The sequence below is a fragment of the Vigna umbellata genome, chromosome 1 (assembly GCF_029865625.1).
Source record: "Vigna umbellata cultivar VRB3 chromosome 1, Vumbellata_1.0, whole genome shotgun sequence".
In the NCBI taxonomy this organism is placed as follows: domain Eukaryota; kingdom Viridiplantae; phylum Streptophyta; class Magnoliopsida; order Fabales; family Fabaceae; genus Vigna; species Vigna umbellata.
In genome coordinates, this window is record NC_142165.1 from 5,453,787 (window position 1) to 5,473,006 (window position 19,220).

At 34.3% G+C, this 19,220-nt stretch overlaps 1 protein-coding gene across 3 annotated transcripts; it reads right to left on the reverse strand.

Moving 5' to 3' along the window:
* Positions 1-3,172: 3,172 nt before the first annotated feature.
* LOC148204463 (uncharacterized) lies at positions 3,173-14,122 on the reverse strand. 3 transcript variants are annotated; one of them, XM_088092249.1, is made up of 4 exons: positions 13,716-14,122; positions 10,640-10,885; positions 5,523-5,619; positions 3,173-3,641 (listed from the first exon to the last, which is right to left on the reverse strand). In XM_088092249.1, the coding sequence occupies exons 2-4, from the start codon at positions 10,817-10,819 to the stop codon at positions 3,385-3,387; spliced, it is 534 nt and encodes a 177-aa protein (XP_087948375.1). In that variant the 5' UTR covers positions 10,820-10,885; positions 13,716-14,122; the 3' UTR covers positions 3,173-3,384. The 3 variants fall into 3 exon arrangements, with proteins under 3 accessions (XP_087948375.1, XP_087948367.1, XP_087948371.1); XM_088092241.1 differs by having other exon boundaries at positions 10,640-10,869; positions 13,716-14,121; XM_088092245.1 differs by having other exon boundaries at positions 10,640-10,890; positions 13,716-14,121.
* Positions 14,123-19,220: the final 5,098 nt, after the last annotated feature.

A 19,220-nucleotide genomic window follows, 5' to 3' on the forward strand; every position in this document is an offset into this window, starting at 1 on the left:
TTGCACCATTTCACCGATTCAGCCGTTGAATCTTCCTTTTCCACCGAACACATGACCTAATTCGCATTTCTCACCGAACAATCTTCCTATTTTTCACTCCTCTCCGAACCCTTCCTGCTCCTGGAGTATTATCACGAACCTAGGGTGGATGAAGGTACTCTCTCAGCGTCGAACTACGACTCCGAAACGAACGATGAAGGTGATTGCTTCATCAACGAAGGACAACGACATTGCTGTGTTATTATGCGACGACAGTTCGAGAGAGAAAGGGGGAAGAAGCAAGGGTTCGAGAGAGGGACAACGACAGTGAAGAGGGCTCGGGAGAGGGACAGCGAGGCGAATAGGGCTTGAGAGAGGGACAATGAGAGCAAAGAGGGCTCCAGAGAGAGATGTGAAATCGCGAGGGTTTGAGAGAGAGATCAAATAGGGTTCGAGGGATAGAGAGAAGATCAGGGGTTTTGAGAAGAATAGGGTTCGAGGAAGAGAGAAAAGCTAGAGGGTTTTGAGAAGAATAGGCTTTGAGGTTCGGTTGGCTTCATTTTAATCAGAATTTTTTTAAGTAAATCATTTTTCCGTATGTAACATTGGTAGCTAAAACGTGGATAGAGTTACGTACAAATAATTGGAACTATATATGGATCTATCCTTAGATAACTTTTTCACCATCACGCGTCAACATTATATACGACTTTTATATACGGATTTGTCGTATGTAAAAATCCGTATATAATATCCGTATATAATTTTCTTTTTAAAATCCGTATATAATATCCGTATGTAATATATATATTATATACGGATTATAATCCGTATATAATAATTCGTATGTAATAGCCATATTTCTTGTAGTGTTAAAATATTTAGATAATTATAAAAATATTTAGAAGATCTTTTTTGTTGATATTTCTAGATTTAATTAATTATCTTTAAAATATCAACTGAATTGTCTCTTAAATTTCATTTACGCCCTTCTTAATTTTCTAAAATTGCAAAGAAGCCCAAAAATTTCCTTTATTTACACTTTAACCCTTTCTTTCTTTTTTCAAAATTGCAATTCAAACTTTAATTCCAACTGCATCAATAAACATTAGACTATCCAAAATAAGTTATGCAACTAAAAATCACATTTTAAGCCTCTTTAATTTCCAAATCCGATAAAGCTAATCATCACAAATCTTATTCAAATCAATCATTCAAGCATAATTATTCCACTAAAATTTTGAAATTAAATCTAAAATGTAGACATAAATATGCACTCATCACCTATCCAGGTCCAAAACATTCTATTTTGACTCTAATGTGAAGCTCTAACCTTGCAAAGAAAGCCATTTTCAATGGACATAACTTGTTATGTTACTTAGGAGGTTATATCGGTTACTTGTTTTATTACCTAAGAATATTACCTTATTTAGCCATGTCGTAACAAACATTTTGTGTGAAATTAAACAGATACCACCTACATTTTCAACAAAGAGTCTAAATACGATATTCAAATCCTTCTAAATCATCACAATCCACGGCACTTCCCCAAGCTTCCATTATTTGATCTAATGGATGTCTTAAATGCACTATTTTGTTTTTACATTTTGCTTTTATACTTTTGTCAATGTGAAATTCGCATAGCATAATAGAAGCTTAATGAAAAAATAACCTTTGTTACATTTGGTAATGCAATATTATGATGAATAAAAATTTAAGTCCTACTTTAACTTTTAAATTTACTTCTTAATTGGTTTTTATGCTTAGCTTTAATTATAATTTAATTATAATTAGATTTATTGAACTTATGATATAAAACATGTTAAAATAGGTTTATGTATTTTTTTTTACCATAAATATTATCATTTTTAGTTATTTATTATTTTTCTTAATTACATGTTTTTTCTTATTTTTTTCTTTTTCATTATTTTATATTTCAATAAATACAATATTTGAAAGGTAAATTCTTGTGTTAAGAAGTGAACTTCAAACTTAATTCAACCATAGAAAACCGGCTTAAAGTCCACCCATTAATGTCTAAAGATGTATATACCTCGTGTAATGGAGACGTATTGGAAGTTTCGCATGGACTAAAGATAAGGTCAATTTATAGTATATAAGTGAATGCAAACTTCACCTTACAAGATTTTATGGAATTAAGTTAGACTTAAAGTCTACTTCTTAGCATCTTGTTTAACTTTAAACATTTCTTTAACTCATTGATATGTTTTAATAGCTTAAATACATCTATTGATTTTTTTTTAAAAAGAAAAAAAAAACTACAGAAAAACTGAAAACCATTATGTCATGCATTATTATTTTTTGGTCTCCTAGTTATCATCTTAATGATACAAAATCATATAAATGTAAAAATTACTTTTACAAAATTTTAAGTATAACATAGTATGTTTCTATTTTTATTTATTTTACTTACAATAAATATTATATTCAACTGTCCAAAAATAGCCACATAAATTAACAAATATGGGATAAAAGAATAGTATAAATATTACAATTTTAACTTGATAAAAACTAATATGATAAATGTCAATTATTGAATCTTATCATAAATTATTAAGTTTATCTAAATGTACGTCTTACAATATTAATAGTTTCTTCTTGATCATTTAAGTTGTAAATATTATTTGTTAATTATTTATATTAAAAATCTCACATTACCAACTAAACATAATCGCACTTATTAAGATAATATTAAAATCTTTCAGTATCTATCTTATTAAAGTTTATTGTGATGATGATACTTCCCCTGCTAAACTCTTATTATAAAATCATAATTTGTAAATAAGATGCAAATTTGATTTAGAGAAGTTCAAATCCGATAAGGGCTTTTTACTTCTTTTTTTTCAAAAAACAATGGTCTTTCTATTTGAAAGAAGAATAAAAAGATTCTTACTATTTTTAAAAAGTTTCTATTTGTAATAAGAAAGAAAGTAATAGTAGATTTTCATTAGAATAAAGTAAAGTAATAAAAATGAAAAAGTGTAAAATTCTATAATGGAAAAATAAAAAAAAGTAAGTGAACCTAGCCCGTTAAATTCTATTTATATCTACTGTTCTGATATTCAAATTTGCCTACTAAGAATTACGATTGCGTTATCCATATTTAATATTTGATTCTTTCCCTAGTGTATAAAAACTAACTCAATAGTGTACACGAATACATATACATTGCTTGCATAGAAAATGATATTATATTTAATGCATCCGAAGATTACCGAAATTGAATATCATCCCTATTAAGTGTTACAAGTACATTTACTTAAACTAGCCTGAACTTCACTTCATATGAGGAAAATATTTATGGCATCAAAATATCACAAGAATTTATTATCATCCTTCCCAATGGCATTTAACCACAAAAGAGGGGCAAAAGGGCTGTATATATCAGTCATCAGGAAAACCAAGGAAACTGTTTATATGCTGGGCCACCGGTGTAGCATCACCTGGAGAGTAAGGAGAGAGAGAACTTAAATCCATATCAGCTATAGTTTGCTGTAGTGTTTGAGGACTGGCACAATACAGATGTTTTCTATCAGCAAGTTCTTCGGCTAGTTCACTTTGATGATTATCCATCAAATCTTCATTTACGACCACGATTAAAGGTTTGCCAAGCCGCAATGTCTCAAATATGCTACCGGACCCTGCATAAATTCGTAGTTACAGTAAGTTACCAAGCCCCAAATAGAGATTACCTAACCCTTGACTTGACAATAACACAGCAGAGGTTACTTAAAGTTTCCACTTATTATGCATTGTTGTCCTTTTTCTCATGTGAATGATGTTCTCCCAGCTTAATCACAATACAACAACAAATTTAAGTGTTTTGTTTGATGAAAGGAATAGCATTGCTAGTAATGGAATAAACAACAGTGCCAACATCTCAAAATATCCATTTTAAATAAGATACAACAAAATGACTCCCGATACTCGTCAAATCCATTATAAATCTTGTGACTAATGAAGGATATACTGATATTGAATACTGTTAGGAAGCTAAAAGTATATAAGAGGAGTAAAGACCGAACGGTATATACCGAACGGTGGATATGAATGGAGGAATAGAAGAGGAGAACCGAAGCCGAGTGAAAATGTTGAAGTAATATCCAAACGGTAATGTGTTAACACTGAACGGTGTTGCATTGGAGGAGAGAGCTACTGACCGAACGGCTCAACAGCGGGGAAGTTTGTTAGTTGTTCATAGAGAGAGAGAAAGTATAAATAATTACATAATAGGGGAAGAGGGATTATCATATATTTTCTTTTGGGTATAGACTAGGCATAATTGCCCGTGGAGGAAGATAGGCTTCCTTGGGGGAGATTACACTTGTAATTTTCTATACTTAGCAGAATCAATAATACATACATACTGTCAATTCGGTTGTTGGAGTGTTTGAGTGAGAAGAGAGCATATATTTAGGTTACTCGTATAAAGTAACCTAACAAATACTGTACAGCTGATGTGGGCAGCAATAAAGCAAATGAATGATTATTCTTTGCTTCTTTAAACCAATGTTACAGTAACACCCCGCTTAAATTCAGAGTAGTTAGAGTAATTTACCAAGCCTCAAACAATAAAAACTAATAGTTTTATAAACCAAGTTTGTGCTTGAAACAGAACATAAATTGGGGAAATCTAACATCAAATGGGCCCAAGGAATCAAATAGGTCAGCCACTATTAATTAAGATGATGAGAATTGAGATCCAAGTGAATCAGGAAAGGATCCATTAATAATGGACTGGTGCTAGTAATCAATAAGAACATGTCATAGAAAATAACTGATTACGTGTTAGAAGTTTTGAATTAAAAACAGCATATCGGTTATTCAATAAAAAATCATTAGGAGTATATATTTGGTAGAAGGGTGTGTATAAAGGTAAAGTGTACTTAGAGACTACTCTACAATAACCAGTCTATTGCCATAATGTTCATCATGTCTGGCTGGGAAGGACACATACCTACAAATAGAAATTCATGAACATAAAGACTTGCAACAAAACATCTAGAAATAAACATTTCTTCATGCTTTCGGAGTTTAAGTGCTTGGTGGAAGCATCTTCTAGACAACTTGTAAAAGGAGTTCTCATATTTGTAAATCTTTCATGTGTGAAGTTAATCTCTTATAACAAGGTGTGCTTTTATTTGATATCCAATCGGTTTAGAATGAAACTGTTAGGTTCTTAGGTAGAGGAACCCAAGAAAACTACTGTAAAACACCAAAGCTCACTGAAAAGATCCTCCTATTGGTACCCAAAGTTGGACGGTGGTATGCAATAAAAATTCCTCCTATTGCTGATTTATCCCTATATTCTGAATTGATATCTATCAACTTCTTAGTTTCAAATGAAAGAGGTTCTCAAACATTAACCAAACACCATTCCCACAAAAACATTCGTCCTGAAAGCTGATTAATAATAGCAGAATATAGAACTAGGTACCAAGACAAAGTACATGATAACCTACCAATATAGACATAAGAATACACAAAAAAATCATGCAATAGACAAGTCTTAGCCAACATACCTGCGTGGCTAATGACAAGAGAAGCTGATCTGAGATGAGCTGCAATACTGGATGAAAAAGTGAAGTAGTCTACAGCCAAAGAAGCATCTCCTTCAGACTACAAATATAAAAGAAAAGGTTAATAACAAGAACGAAACACTTAGTAAAACGAGACTATAAAAAAGAGAAAAAATAAAGTCTACAAATTGTTATCCCTCTCCATCTTTTGAATTAGTTAAACTTTGTTGCATACAGTTACTAGATGTCAGTTTGCTTAAGTTGAGTTTGTTACACATATCCACACATATTTATCTTATAACCAAATGATATGTAAACCTCGGGTCGATCCCGCTCTGGTTTCTGTCTCGTAATATATATCTGTCCGGCGCCACAGTTCTTCGTCGCCCGCCGCTGCCGCCGCTGCCCCCGCTGCCCGCGTCGGCCACCGTCAACCGCCGGCCACCGTTGCCGCGCCGGCCACCGTCCGGCCACCGTCGCCGCCGGCCACCGTCGTCCGTCGCCGGCCGCCGTTCACCGCCCGCCGTTGCCGGCCACCGTCGTCCATCACTGTCACAGTTTCCTTCGTCTAAACCCTTAGGGTTTTTTGTTCCTCGCTAGTACTATTTGTCTTCTTCAGAGATGGCGTCTGGCAGTACTCTTTCCTTCTCTGGAAGTCCATCAATTACCTCCGAGAAGCTAAATGGAAAAAATTATCTATCATGGTCTGCTGCGTTGAAATGTGGTTCCTTGGCCAAGGGCATTATGACCACCTTGAGCGAGATGGAAGCCATGTGCCTACTGAAAAAGCTGATCAGTGGAAACAAGCAGATTTCCAGTTGTGTACCCTGTTATGGCAATCAGTGGAACCCAAACTTCTTGTATCTTTGAGGGCTTTCAAAACTTGTCACTCCTTTTGGAAGAAAGCCCAAAACATTTATGCCAACGATATTCAACGTCTCTATGACACTACGAACAAGCTTGCAGCTCTTAAAATGGCTGACCATGATATGGTGTCCTTCATGGCTGAAGCCCAATCTGCTGTCGAAGAACTTAGGATGTTTTTGGAAGTAGATCCATTAGAGGATATCAAAAAGAAACTAGACAAATTTTACATGGTGTTGATCCTTCGTGTCCTACATCCCGATTTTGATCATCTCAGAGATCAACTTCTAACTAGTCATGAGGTCCCCTCTATGGAAACATTGACCACTCGCCTTCTACGTGTCCCGGTATCTCAAACTCAAGAAGCGCATGAACTAGTGGAACCATCTGTCATGGTTGCCACACGAGGAAGAGGAAGACGTGGCACTAGAGGAGGAGGACGAGGAGGTCGGGGACGTACTCAATGCACATATTGTAAAAGGATGGGTCATACTCAAGAGAATTGCTACTCCTTACATGGTTTCCCTTCCAAAACCGCCAATATTTCGAAGACTGAAACTTCCACTTCGAAACTGAAACCTCCACTTCTATGTTTTCTGAGGATGAATATCAAGAGTATTTAAGGTTAAAGTCTAACAGCTTGGCACAACCATCTCAATCTCCCAATACATCAACCGCCTGCGTTTCTCAATCTATGGAATGTCAAAATTCATGGGTAATTGACTCAGGTGCTTCTGATCACATTTCTGGTAATAGCTCTTTGTTCTCATCTATTTCCTTTCGAGAAAAACCTCATTTCATAACCCTTGCAAATGGATCTAAAACTTCTTCCAAAGGAGTCGGTCATGTTTCTTTGTCTCCCTCCCTCAATCTCAACTCAGTCCTTTTTGTCCCTGATTGTCCTTTTAATTTAATTTCCTTAAGCCAGTTGACTAAAATGTTAAATTGTTCAATAACCTTTGATCATAAATCTTTTGTTATACAGGAGCGTGGTTCGGGGAGACAGATTGGAGAAGGATATGAAGCTGGCGGATTATACCATTTTGGATCTCGTCCAAGGGTGTCTTGTGTTGCTGCTCCTAATCCTAAAGTGCTACATGATCGACTTGGTCATCCTCATTTGTCCAAATTAAAAAAGATGTGTCCTGAACTTAGTAGTCTCCAAACCTTAGAATGTGAGTCATGTCAATTAGGAAAACATGTTAGATCTTCCTTTCCTAAAAGGTCTCAATCAATATGTAATTCTAGTTTTTCCATCATCCATTCTGATATATGGGGACCTAGTCGTATCTCCTCCTTTGGTTTTAGATATTTTGTTACCTTTATTGATGAATATTCAAGATGTACTTGGGTTTATCTTATGAAAAATCGTTCTGAATTGTTAGCTATCTTTACATCCTTTTTGAATGAAATCAAGAATCAATTTGGTCAAGTAATCAAAATATTAAGAACTGATAATGCAAAAGAGTATTTCTCATCCTCCTTTTCTGCCATCTTGAGTTCCCATGGTATCTTACATCAGTCTACTTGTCCTCATACACCACAACAAAATGGTATAGCAGAACGAAAAAATAGACACTTGGTTGAAACTGCTCGTACCCTTTTGCTTGGTGCCCATATTCCTGTCCATCACTGGGGGGATGCCATCTTAACTGCATGTTATCTTATTAATAGGATGCCCTCCTCCTCTCTTGATAATAAAGTCCCTTTCTCCATTTTGTTTCCTAATGATCCTCTCTTTCATACATCTCCCCGAGTGTTTGGCTGTGTATGTTTTGTTCATGACATGTCTCCAGGTCTAGACAAACTCTCCGCTCGCGCTCTCAAATGTGTCTTCTTAGGCTATTCTCGACTTCAAAAAGGATATCGGTGTTACTCTCCTGAAACTAAGAAGTATTACATGTCTGCCAATGTCACATTCTTTGAACAGACTCCTTACTTCTCTCCATCTGTTCAGGATGTTTCTATCCTCCAGCAAGTCCTTCCTATTCCAATGGCTGAGTCGAATAGCTCCACTGTCTCTGTCATTCCAAGTCTTGATCACAATCCTTCTACACCTGTTTCTCCATATACTGAGATCATCCCACACAGGGCCTCAATGGATAGTCCACCTCCCCAAGACAATGGTGAATCTCCTACTTCAGATTCTTCTCCCTCGTCACCTCCTCCCACGCCTCCTGGTGCAAATGATTCAGCATGGCCTATTGCCCTCAGAAAAGGTACTCGTTCCACTCGGAACCCTCATCCCATTTATAATTTTCTAAGCTATCATCGATTGTCGCCCTCCTATTTTTCTCTTTTATCCTCAGTGTCCTCTGTTGTTATACCCAAGAATGTGAAAGAAGCACTTGATCATCCTGGATGGCGACAAGCTATGATTGCAGAAATGCAGGCTCTTGACCACAGTAATACTTGGGAGCTGGTGCCCCTTCCCCCAGGAAAAAAGGCGGTTGGTTGTCGATGGGTGTATGCAGTTAAAGTTGGCCCTGATGGTGAAATTGATCGGCTCAAAGCGCGGCTTGTTGCAAAAGGTTACACTCAGGTTTATGGTCTTGATTATTGTGACACTTTCTCTCCTGTTGCCAAGATGACTACTATTCGTCTCTTCTTTGCCATGGCAGCCATTCGTCACTGGCCACTTCATCAATTGGATATCAAGAATGCCTTCCTACATGGTGATCTTGAGGAAGAAGTTTATATGGAGCAACCTCCTGGGTTTGTTGCTCAGGGGGAGTCTGGTATGGTATGCAAATTGCATCGATCTCTATATGGCCTCAAGCAATCCCCACGTGCTTGGTTTGGAAAGTTTAGCTCCATTGTTCAAAAATTTGGGCTAAAACGCAGTGAAGCAGACCATTCAGTTTTTTATTGTCATTCTTCTCTCGGGAAATGTGTTTACTTAATAGTATATGTTGATGATATTGTCATTACAGGAAATGATGCTGTTGGAATATCTCAACTAAAAGAGTACTTGTGTAGACATTTTCAAACCAAGGATCTTGGAAGTCTCAAATACTTCTTAGGCATTGAAGTAGCGCAATCAAAAGATGGAGTTGTAATCTCCCAAAGGAAGTATGCTCTTGATATATTACAAGAAACAGGCATGATTGATTGTAGACCGGTAGACAGTCCCATGGACCCAAACCAGAAATTAAGGACAGAAGAAGGTGAATTATTCTCCGATCCAGAGAGGTATAGGAGGCTGGTTGGCAAACTGATTTATCTCACTATTACAAGGCCAGATCTATCCTTTGCAGTTGGAGTGGTTAGTCAGTTCATGCAGGCTCCATGTGTTGACCATTGGAATGCTCTCATTCGCATTCTAAGGTATGTAAAGAAGGCTCCCGGGCAAGGATTGTTATATGAAGATAAAGGAAGCATTCATGTATCTGGGTATTGTGATGCAGATTGGGCAGGTTCACCTATTGATAGACGGTCTACAACAGGATATTGTGTTTTTCTGGGAGGAAACATTATTTCATGGAAAAGTAAGAAACAGAATGTAGTAGCTCGATCAACCGCAGAAGCCGAGTATAGGGCAATGGCATCATTAACATGTGAACTTATATGGGTGAAACAATTCCTTCAAGAGCTTAAATTTTGTGACATCCATACTATGAAGATGTATTGCGACAATCAAGCTGCTCTCCACATTGCATCAAATCCAGTGTTTCACGAGAGGACTAAACATATAGAAATTGATTGTCATTTTGTTCGTGAAAAGTTGTTGACCAAAGAAATATGTACTGAGTTTATTGGGTCAAACGATCAACTCGCAGATGTATTGACTAAGTCATTAAGGGGTCCTCGGATTGAGTTTATTTGTTCCAAGCTTGGTACATACAATTTGTATGCTCCAGCTTGAGGGGGAGTGTTAGGATATTTATCCTATTTTATCATCATTATAGTGTGTCAAGGGTTACCCTATTTATCATGATTATATTGTGTCTAGGATTACCCTATTTATCATGATTATATTGTGTCTAGGGTTACCCTATTTATCATGTATTTGTGTATCAATTTATTCTTATAAATAGAAGATTGTGAGAGGGATCAATTAAGCCCTCAAGAATTATTTCTTTTCAATCTTAAGTCTTTCAAGCAAGCTTGCAATGTTGGTTTAACAAATGAAGTGAGAATTTCACATCCCCTATCAGCACAAATTGATTTATAATTTAATTATTACAAAAGAAATTCTCAACCAAAAAATATCAAATGAGAAAACAGACGGAAAGAAATTATAAAGGGGAAAGTACCTTTGTGGGAAGATATGATCCTCGACCCATTTGAATAAAAAGGTGGGTGTATCCTTTTGCAAACAAGGCTTGTTTAACGATGTTAGAATCCACAGCTCTCACAAGAGCATCAAAACAGGTTGTCCCAACAGTCACAAAAACCACTCTTTTTTTCTCATCACCAGCTTCATCGTTCCCCATTTAGCTACACCCACTTGTTTCAATTCAATTATAGTCCTCCCTCCGTTGTGCTGACATCAGAAGCAACTAGCCTTAAAGAGAATTTATTATATCATTAAACAAAACATGCCAATGAACAAAAACTATCCAGTTTAAACTGAGAAACTACCCTTCTGAACATTGTGCAAGAAATTGAAGTTAGAGATAAGCAATGGATTTGCTTTTCTTCTAGGTTGAGTATCTTCTGGGTTGGAAAACTGGGCTTAGGTCTTGCTAAATTTAACATTTTATATCAAAATATATTTAAACTATAAATATTATTAATTATTAATATTAATAATTCTCCAATTTTTTTAAAAGTATTATTATTTACTAATTTAATATTTCATATTAAAGTTAATTTTATATTGACATTAACTATAAATTGTTGAAATAATTTGTCTTGATTACTTGTTTAGATAGGCTAAGTAGTATGTCCTTGATAGGGGAATAAAAGTATATGTGAGGAAAAATAAAGGCGGGAAGGAGAGAGTGTCTGTTAAAAATTAGTTAGAGGGAAAGGGGAGTATAAATAAGAATTAGTGGTATAGGGCGGGGGGCATGAGATTAGTAATTGTTGTTGACTGGAACATTAGTCCAGTGGAGGGAGATCGGGTAAGGAATTACTATACAATTGTATTCTTGGTTCATTGAATAAGAGAAGTATATTCAGAGAAGTATAATCTGTTGGTGTGGTTTATTTGCTTTCTTGACTTCTTGATTTAAGAAGTCCAACAGTCCTAGAAAGCTAGTTTGGTTATTAGTATTAATTACCTAGATATTGTCTTTTCTAGTACAACACTCTTGGTATTACTTAAGATTAAAAAAGAGAGAAAATATATTATGGAGGGCTTACAAGATTCATTCACACAGTCCAGATTCATTACACAGAAATGCAGTTTAATAAATCACTTCCACACAGCATAAACATATATTAGACTAAATATTAAGCACGCATCACATCACCAAATTCTGCAATTTATGTCATAACACATACAGTATCAATTTTAGTAACTGTCCAGCAGCCCAGCACCCAAAATTTACAGTGTTACACGTTGAAAATGCTCACAACCAACTTAACAAAGTCAAACAGATTTCCCAGCCACTACGGCGTTTCATCAGCCCAAAAACATTTTATATTCACAAACAAATTAGTCAGGTACAATGCCTTTCTCATTATACATCATTAAACATTCTTATTCAACCCATAATCACTCCTAACAGTACTGAAACAATTTAGCAACATATGCAGCAGTTTCACGCAGCCAAGGGTTTCATACAAGATGAACATCCAATAACACCGTTAGAGGCACATGGCATTCCCTCCCATTCACTTATTTTCAGACATACAATACCCTGCCCTCACGTTAATTCCCCTTTTAATCCCAGTACTCATGCTCAACTTAAACACTTGTTCCTTTTTACTCTTTACAGCTATATATACTTATTGAGAGTGTCTAACAATATTGAATTTCAAACCTGAACCACTTTACCATTCGAACATATATTTAGACCAACCTAGACACATACAGAATCAGTAACTTATGCACACAATTAATCAATTCTGGAAATTTACAAAACATCGCAGTTCATACTAAACACAACAATTCATCACTCAAAGGTCTGAACATACAGTTTTCCACTCGTGTTTATAAAATTACCGTCCGATTATACAAACCCTTTCCAAGCATTCATTCATCACCATGATTCACAGCTTCAAACAACAAAATACCCATTATCTCTCTACCCTTGAACATACATGGTTTTTCCCTTTTTTTCCAGATAAAGACAATGTTCATGTATGAAGATAGCATCACGGTAGCTATCAGCCCAAAAACAGTTTCCATTGACTTAGGATTATTCTTCACTATCTAACGTCATACATAATATCAGTGCATAAATCCAAGATCTCATTCAATCCTACTTCAAATTATTATAATTCATCATGCATTTTACAAAATAGATTTTTAATACAGATCACATATTCAACCAATTAGTGATGCTATTTACATGTATATATCTCAGTCTTCACCTATACAACTCATACTCAGACCAGATAAACACAAAAAAAATGCCATGGTTCCGCAATCATCAAACAATATCATAATTCATCCAACATTCACAGGTATTACAGAGTTTATTTCACGCAGAGCAGCATTCAATTATCATTCTAACAGAGTCTAAATTTTCCCTTCAAAGCTAAAGCTAAATCATCATAGAATCATAATTTACCGTTTTAACTTCATTCTAGAGGGCTTAATTGATCCCTCTCACAATCTTCTATTTATAAGAATAAATTGATACACACGTACATGATAAATAGGGTAACCCTAGACACAATATAATCATGATAATAGGATAATCCTAGACACAATATAATCATAATAAATAGGATAACCTTGACACAAAATAGGATAAATATCCTAACAATTCTAACACACAAAGATTCATGTTATCCTTGACCGAATCAGAACAGATATCCATAATCAATTTGTATAACTTATATCTAGATTAACTCAATCACTAAAGTCCAGACAGTCCATTCAAAGTGCATCCAGTTCAGATAACTAACTCCTAACTTCATAATGCGCATGCATTCACCAACTTCATAAAACATGAACTCATAATCCTTATTTTACTATCTCAGATTTCATAGGTGAAACAGAGCATCTAACACATCCTTTCCAAAACCCAAATACCACTCACATACCAATTAATATACTAAACGGAATCAAATCATCAGCACCCTATTTTCATTTCCACCCAACATACAATTATATCCTTCCCACATCACATTATACCGAAGGAACATCAACAGGGAAAATGCATATCATACCACATACAAGCAATCAATCAAAACCAAAATAGCTTCCCATACCTGGAATTGGTTCTTCCTCACAGCAACCCGCACTTCTACCGAGCTTACAGCACGCGCCTCTCTCTCGGAATCTCTCTCTCACTCTTTTCTAGAGATGCTTGCTTTGGTGCCTCTACCATTTCCACTCTGGCCCTTTTTATAAGCTTCCTCTATCCCCCACCATAAAACCTCTGAACCCTACCATTAACCTTACCAACCTCGGATTCCCTCTTCTCCATAACTCATCTTGAAACCGCACCTCCTTCCTCCTAAATTCACTATTTCCGTTTCTCTCCCGGAGCATTAATTGCTTCCTCACCCTGCTCTCTCACGCCGGTACTCCCCTAACCCTAGGTTTTACAAATAGAAAAAAGAAAAAGTAGAAAGAGAAGAGAGGAGTAGTATCGGAAGAAGGAGAGAAGAGAAGAAAGATTGAGCCTCAATGCTCTCGACCCTGGCTACCTTCGTTAGCTTATGGGCTTCGTGACCAGCCCAAAATAACCGAAGCAACGTAAAAAAAATAAGAGTGGCTTCCTGCACCACCACACAGTGCTCTCTACACCTCCCCATTTCTTTTTTACCTTTCCGTAAATTTTTAATTTCTCATTTTACTTTCATCAACATCCAACATTTCATTAAATTTCATTAATAGTTTTCACCACTATATGAATGCACCCTCCCACCCCATTACTATTGTCACATGTTAATATTATTGTTAAAGGTTATTATCTTGATATCAATTTAGTCAAAATATATATATATATATATATATATATATATATATATAATTCTATTTAGTTTCAATTTTTTTAAAAATAGAGTAACATTGTCCTTCTTCAAATTGAAACAAAATTTATTATTTATATAAATCTTAAATTGATATTTTTATAAAAATTTAGATATTAAAATCATGATTAAGAAATCATAGGTTAATAATGTATAATAATATAATATACTAACAAAATTATCAAATCATATATCAAAAATATATAATAATGTAATTTATTAAAAAATTACTTTTAATAAAATATCAATGTAAGATTTATAAAATAATAAATTTTATTTAAATTTGAGGAAGATAATATTACTCCATTTTGAAATAAATTGAGGATAAACTGAATCAATAAAATAAATATAAGAACAAAATTGAATTCAAGACAATGATACTGATACTTGATAGAACCCTTCCATCTGACTTAACACATGACAACACAAATTTGTTAGTAATTTTTCAAAAAAATCCTAATTAAAATACTTTTCCAAAAATAATTATACAATTGAAATTTTTTTAAAAGTAAAAACTAACTTAATACAGACTCTCACCATATTGAGTATTAAATGTTGATAATGGTTCCATAGTTGACAATCTATTAGTTAAAAGATTCAAAAGTATTTCAGAGAAATAATCTAAAACACATACAAATTTAAACGACAAAAATAATCTAAAAACATTTAAGATAAACAATGAGAAATGTGAAATATTACAATTTCCAACTAGTTGGTTGTTGAATTATAAATTATCTTAGAAGACATTCTCTACCTTTTTAATGTTCAAAGGTTCTAAAAAATATAATGAAGTTAAAAGGAAAAGGAATTAGAGTGCTTCACTTTTTTCTTTGCATCTCACCGTTTTCTCCCTACACTTCCAATTTTTTAAATAATGGTAGATTTGCCCCCAATTGACAAGTTAGGAATCTTTGACCATTATCAGGTTCTTCTCTCTCAAATTTTCATATTAAAAAAACCCTAGCATCATCATGCACCTCCACGCCTCATTCTTCTTCCTCCGCGAGAGTTCTCAATCTTTTTCTTCCCTTTGTTTTCGTTTGTTTTCCTCTGTCTTCATTTGCTCGGTGCATGCTACAATGGTTGCAGGTGATTATCGTTGTTTGTGGCGTCCTGTTGGAGGTGCATCTTGTCTTCCTCGTGTAGCAAACGTATTCGTCGTCCCGATTGAGGTAATGCTCCTTTCTCCCTTTCTCTTTCTAATTATATTGTGTTGATTGAAATGCGTAATGGATTGATGATTTGGAGTGATGAATAGTGAGATTAAGAAGAGGGGATGATGAATTGCGTCGAAACATATTTTGAATGTTGGCAAAAACGTTAACCAATATTCGAAAGTCGTTAATACCTTCAATGACTTTCGAATATCAATTAACGTTTTGCATCACTCCAAACCACTCATCCATTATATATTTCAATCAACACAATACAATTAGAAAGGAGAAAAGAGAAATGAAGGTTACTTCTACCGGGACGATGAATAGATTTTGTTGCAGGAAAAAGACGAAATGTTGTAGCGCCGCACCACTAACAGGATGCTACAAACAAAGAAAACCACCAACGACTAATGCAACGACGTTGTCGACCATACACGAAACAACTGAGGGTCGAAGAAGACAAACTAAAATGAAAGAGAAGGAGAATGAGAAAACCAATAACTCTTGCGAAGGATGAACAATGAGACGTAAAAGTGTTGGGTGATGCTAGGTTTTTTTAATAAAAGAATATGAGAGAAGAATTTGAGAATAGTCAAAGCAACTACCTATTTGAAAAATTGGAAGCACAGAAGTGAATGGTGCATCAAGAGGCACTCTCAAAACAATATACCAAACCATTACAAATATAATAACAGAGCAACTAACTATACCTAAAACGGTTTAGAAATCTATATAGTTTCCAAAGGCATTTCAAAATTTGTCAACCAAAAATCATAATACCACATTGTCAGATGAAACATTTTACCATTACATTAATTACTAATCAACCTTAATCGGAAAAAAAACATGTTACCATGTCCTTTAACTCCCATATTCTTTAGGCCACAAAAGTTTATACGATAAATGTTGGAATATAAATTGATTTTGTGTTTTAGGTCTAAGAGATAAAAGCCCAAGATTAGAAAAGGCCCAAATAGAATTCTATAAAATCCTATTTGAAAGGATTCTAGAATGATCTACAAAAAACTCTAGGGATGCTTATCCATAAGATGTTTCTAGACAAGTTTAAAATTATATGAATGTTTTAAAAACCCTTAGATGAATGTGGTGTGACAAGATCCTAACCATTGGTTAAGTAAGTGCCACTAGTATAAATAGAAGATGGTTGTAACTTGTATTATTTGTAATTAAGTCAAAAAAAAATTTAAAGGCATTCAATACAACAAATCTTTCCTTCTCTCAAAATCTTCCAAACTTTCCCAATTTTTAAACCCTTCCTTCAAGTCTTTAAAATTTTCTCCCAAAAATAACTACAACGAACCATTTTAAACTCAACAAATTACAAAACATGCAAACTATGAAAACCATAAACTTAGTGTTTGGAGCACATAAAAAGGAACATATAATAAAACAAATTATAAAAGGAAATATGGAAATCATGAAAACCTTAAAGATAGTTTTCGAAGCACACAGAAAGGATACTCTAAACAATAGAACTTCAAAATTCTAGACTTCGTAACAATACAACTTACAAAAATTCATAGAACAATTGAACCGCAGAAGACCTTCAAGCAACATTTATTAAGCACTTCAAGCACAATGGATAAACAAAAACCAGTTACCCCAATGAAAGAGACAAAATAGGAAAATAAAAGCCTATTTATTCAACACTTGAACATAAACACAATATTGGCACCGATAACAACACAAACGCCATAAATAATCGAAAAACCATAATAAAAAAATAAATAATCGAAAAACCATTGTAGAGCTTTGTAGAAATGGTGTTAAGGAACATCTAACCTTATGAACTTTAATGGAAACCTCATAAATTTTAGGAAGAAAACAACCTAAACCCCAATATACATTTATCATTGATGTGCGGAGATTTCGAATCAGATTTTTTCATCACATATTTCATCCAGTCAGAGTTGGGAGAAGAAAACACCAAGCAGGAAAGGTAAAAATACAGAAGAACAAAAAAGACCCCGGAATGTGAAGGCCAATCTGGTCACTTCCAATTTTCGGAAAAACAAAAAGACAATATAAACCAATATAAAACAAAAGTTCCAAAACAATAAAGAAGGACAAATTTGCCATTTTACACTGGTTAGTTTAAAAAAAAGCAGAATAAAAGCTTCCATAAATGACTAAAAACCCATTCCAACGAATACACGACGTTTTACGTGAATGGGTATTTTGGAAAGCAAAAATGTTAAATGACAAAATAAACGATCCAGAGAGACAGATGACCCCTTACATTCTCGGGATGGAAAAATGTGGAATGACAAAAAAACAATAAAAGAAAGAATAAGTGTCAAAAGATGAATAGTGAGTATTTCTGGACTTTTCACATTACTTCTTTGTGATTTATATATGTATCAAACTTCCATAGCTTCATTTTTCTGCTTCTTGATCGGACTAGCTACTACTTTGAACTTCATGATTTCCATAAAGAAATTAGTCAAAAATAAAATATACACTGTATGATTTAGAATTTATTTTTAGATTCAAAAGTTATAGATTATAGGATCTAAAATATATAAATTTTATATTTAAAACACTTAAAATGAATTGCAAAAAATTTGTAATAACCTTCTAAATTGAGAAAGAGGCAAATGCAAATGAAAACAAGGAGACAAAACAAGAGCCTAAGGATATATAAATTTAAAAGTTGTAAAATCGTTCCTCCAGTGGTTGGATAGATTTAAACTGAGATCAATAAGTTTAATAATTTTTGTCTGAATTATCAAATTTGTAGAATCGGTGAAATTTAACGAACACTCCTAATTTTTAATATTAAAATTATCTACTTTCATGTAAATTATTTTTATAATGAGAAGCATGTCCTACCTTCCAAATTTTGACCTGTCCTTTGCTTGTAACTTCATCTTTCACTTCATTTACTTTTAGAATCATTCATTGCTCTCGTCTCTCCAGATTTCAGTGCTTCACCTAAAATATTTGTGGTCAATCTCAGAAAAAAGAAAGAAAATCTATTGTTTCTTGATTTATAAATACAGCACAAGAAAACAAAAATAGTTCTCGTAGTTGCCAACATGGCTTTTTCTTCAACTTATACTTTTAAATGATCAATGTCTTAATATGTGGACAAAACTATATTTATAATGAATTTTTACTTATTACTTGTGAAAAGTATGAAACCCACATCATGGTAATAACAGAATCTGTGTTAATGATATCGTGTCAAGGTTCTTGTCTGCAGACAAATGGTTGCACGTGAAGTTTTTGAATTCATATATTCCATTCAGAAACCTCTGTGTTTTGTTGTTACTTTTACATCAATCTGTTGTTGAAGCACCAAACATCTCCATTAGTGTCATTATTACTTAAAATGAAAATGTATTTATCATACAAATGAATCCAAGAAGGTGAAAACTAGAAGAAACTCCAAAGAGCAGACAACAGTACTTGTTTCAGATTCAGACCACATCACATTCTGCCAACCTAAAACGAACTGACACTGCCAAATGGGCCTCTTGACTGAACCACTCTTCACAGATTCCCTCAATTAATGCATTAAACAATTCATAAAAGAAAAGAAAATCTATAGAGCTAAATG

Coding starts and splice junctions, on each gene's coding strand:
- LOC148204463 (XM_088092249.1), bottom strand. CDS start 10,819: ATGGGGAACGATGAAGCTGGTGATGAGAAAAAAAGAGTGGTTTTTGTG. Junction 5,620..10,639: donor GATCATATCTTCCCACAAAG/GTACTTTCCCCT, acceptor TTATATTTGTAG/TCTGAAGGAGATGCTTCTTT. Junction 3,642..5,522: donor TCTTGTCATTAGCCACGCAG/GTATGTTGGCTA, acceptor GAATTTATGCAG/GGTCCGGTAGCATATTTGAG.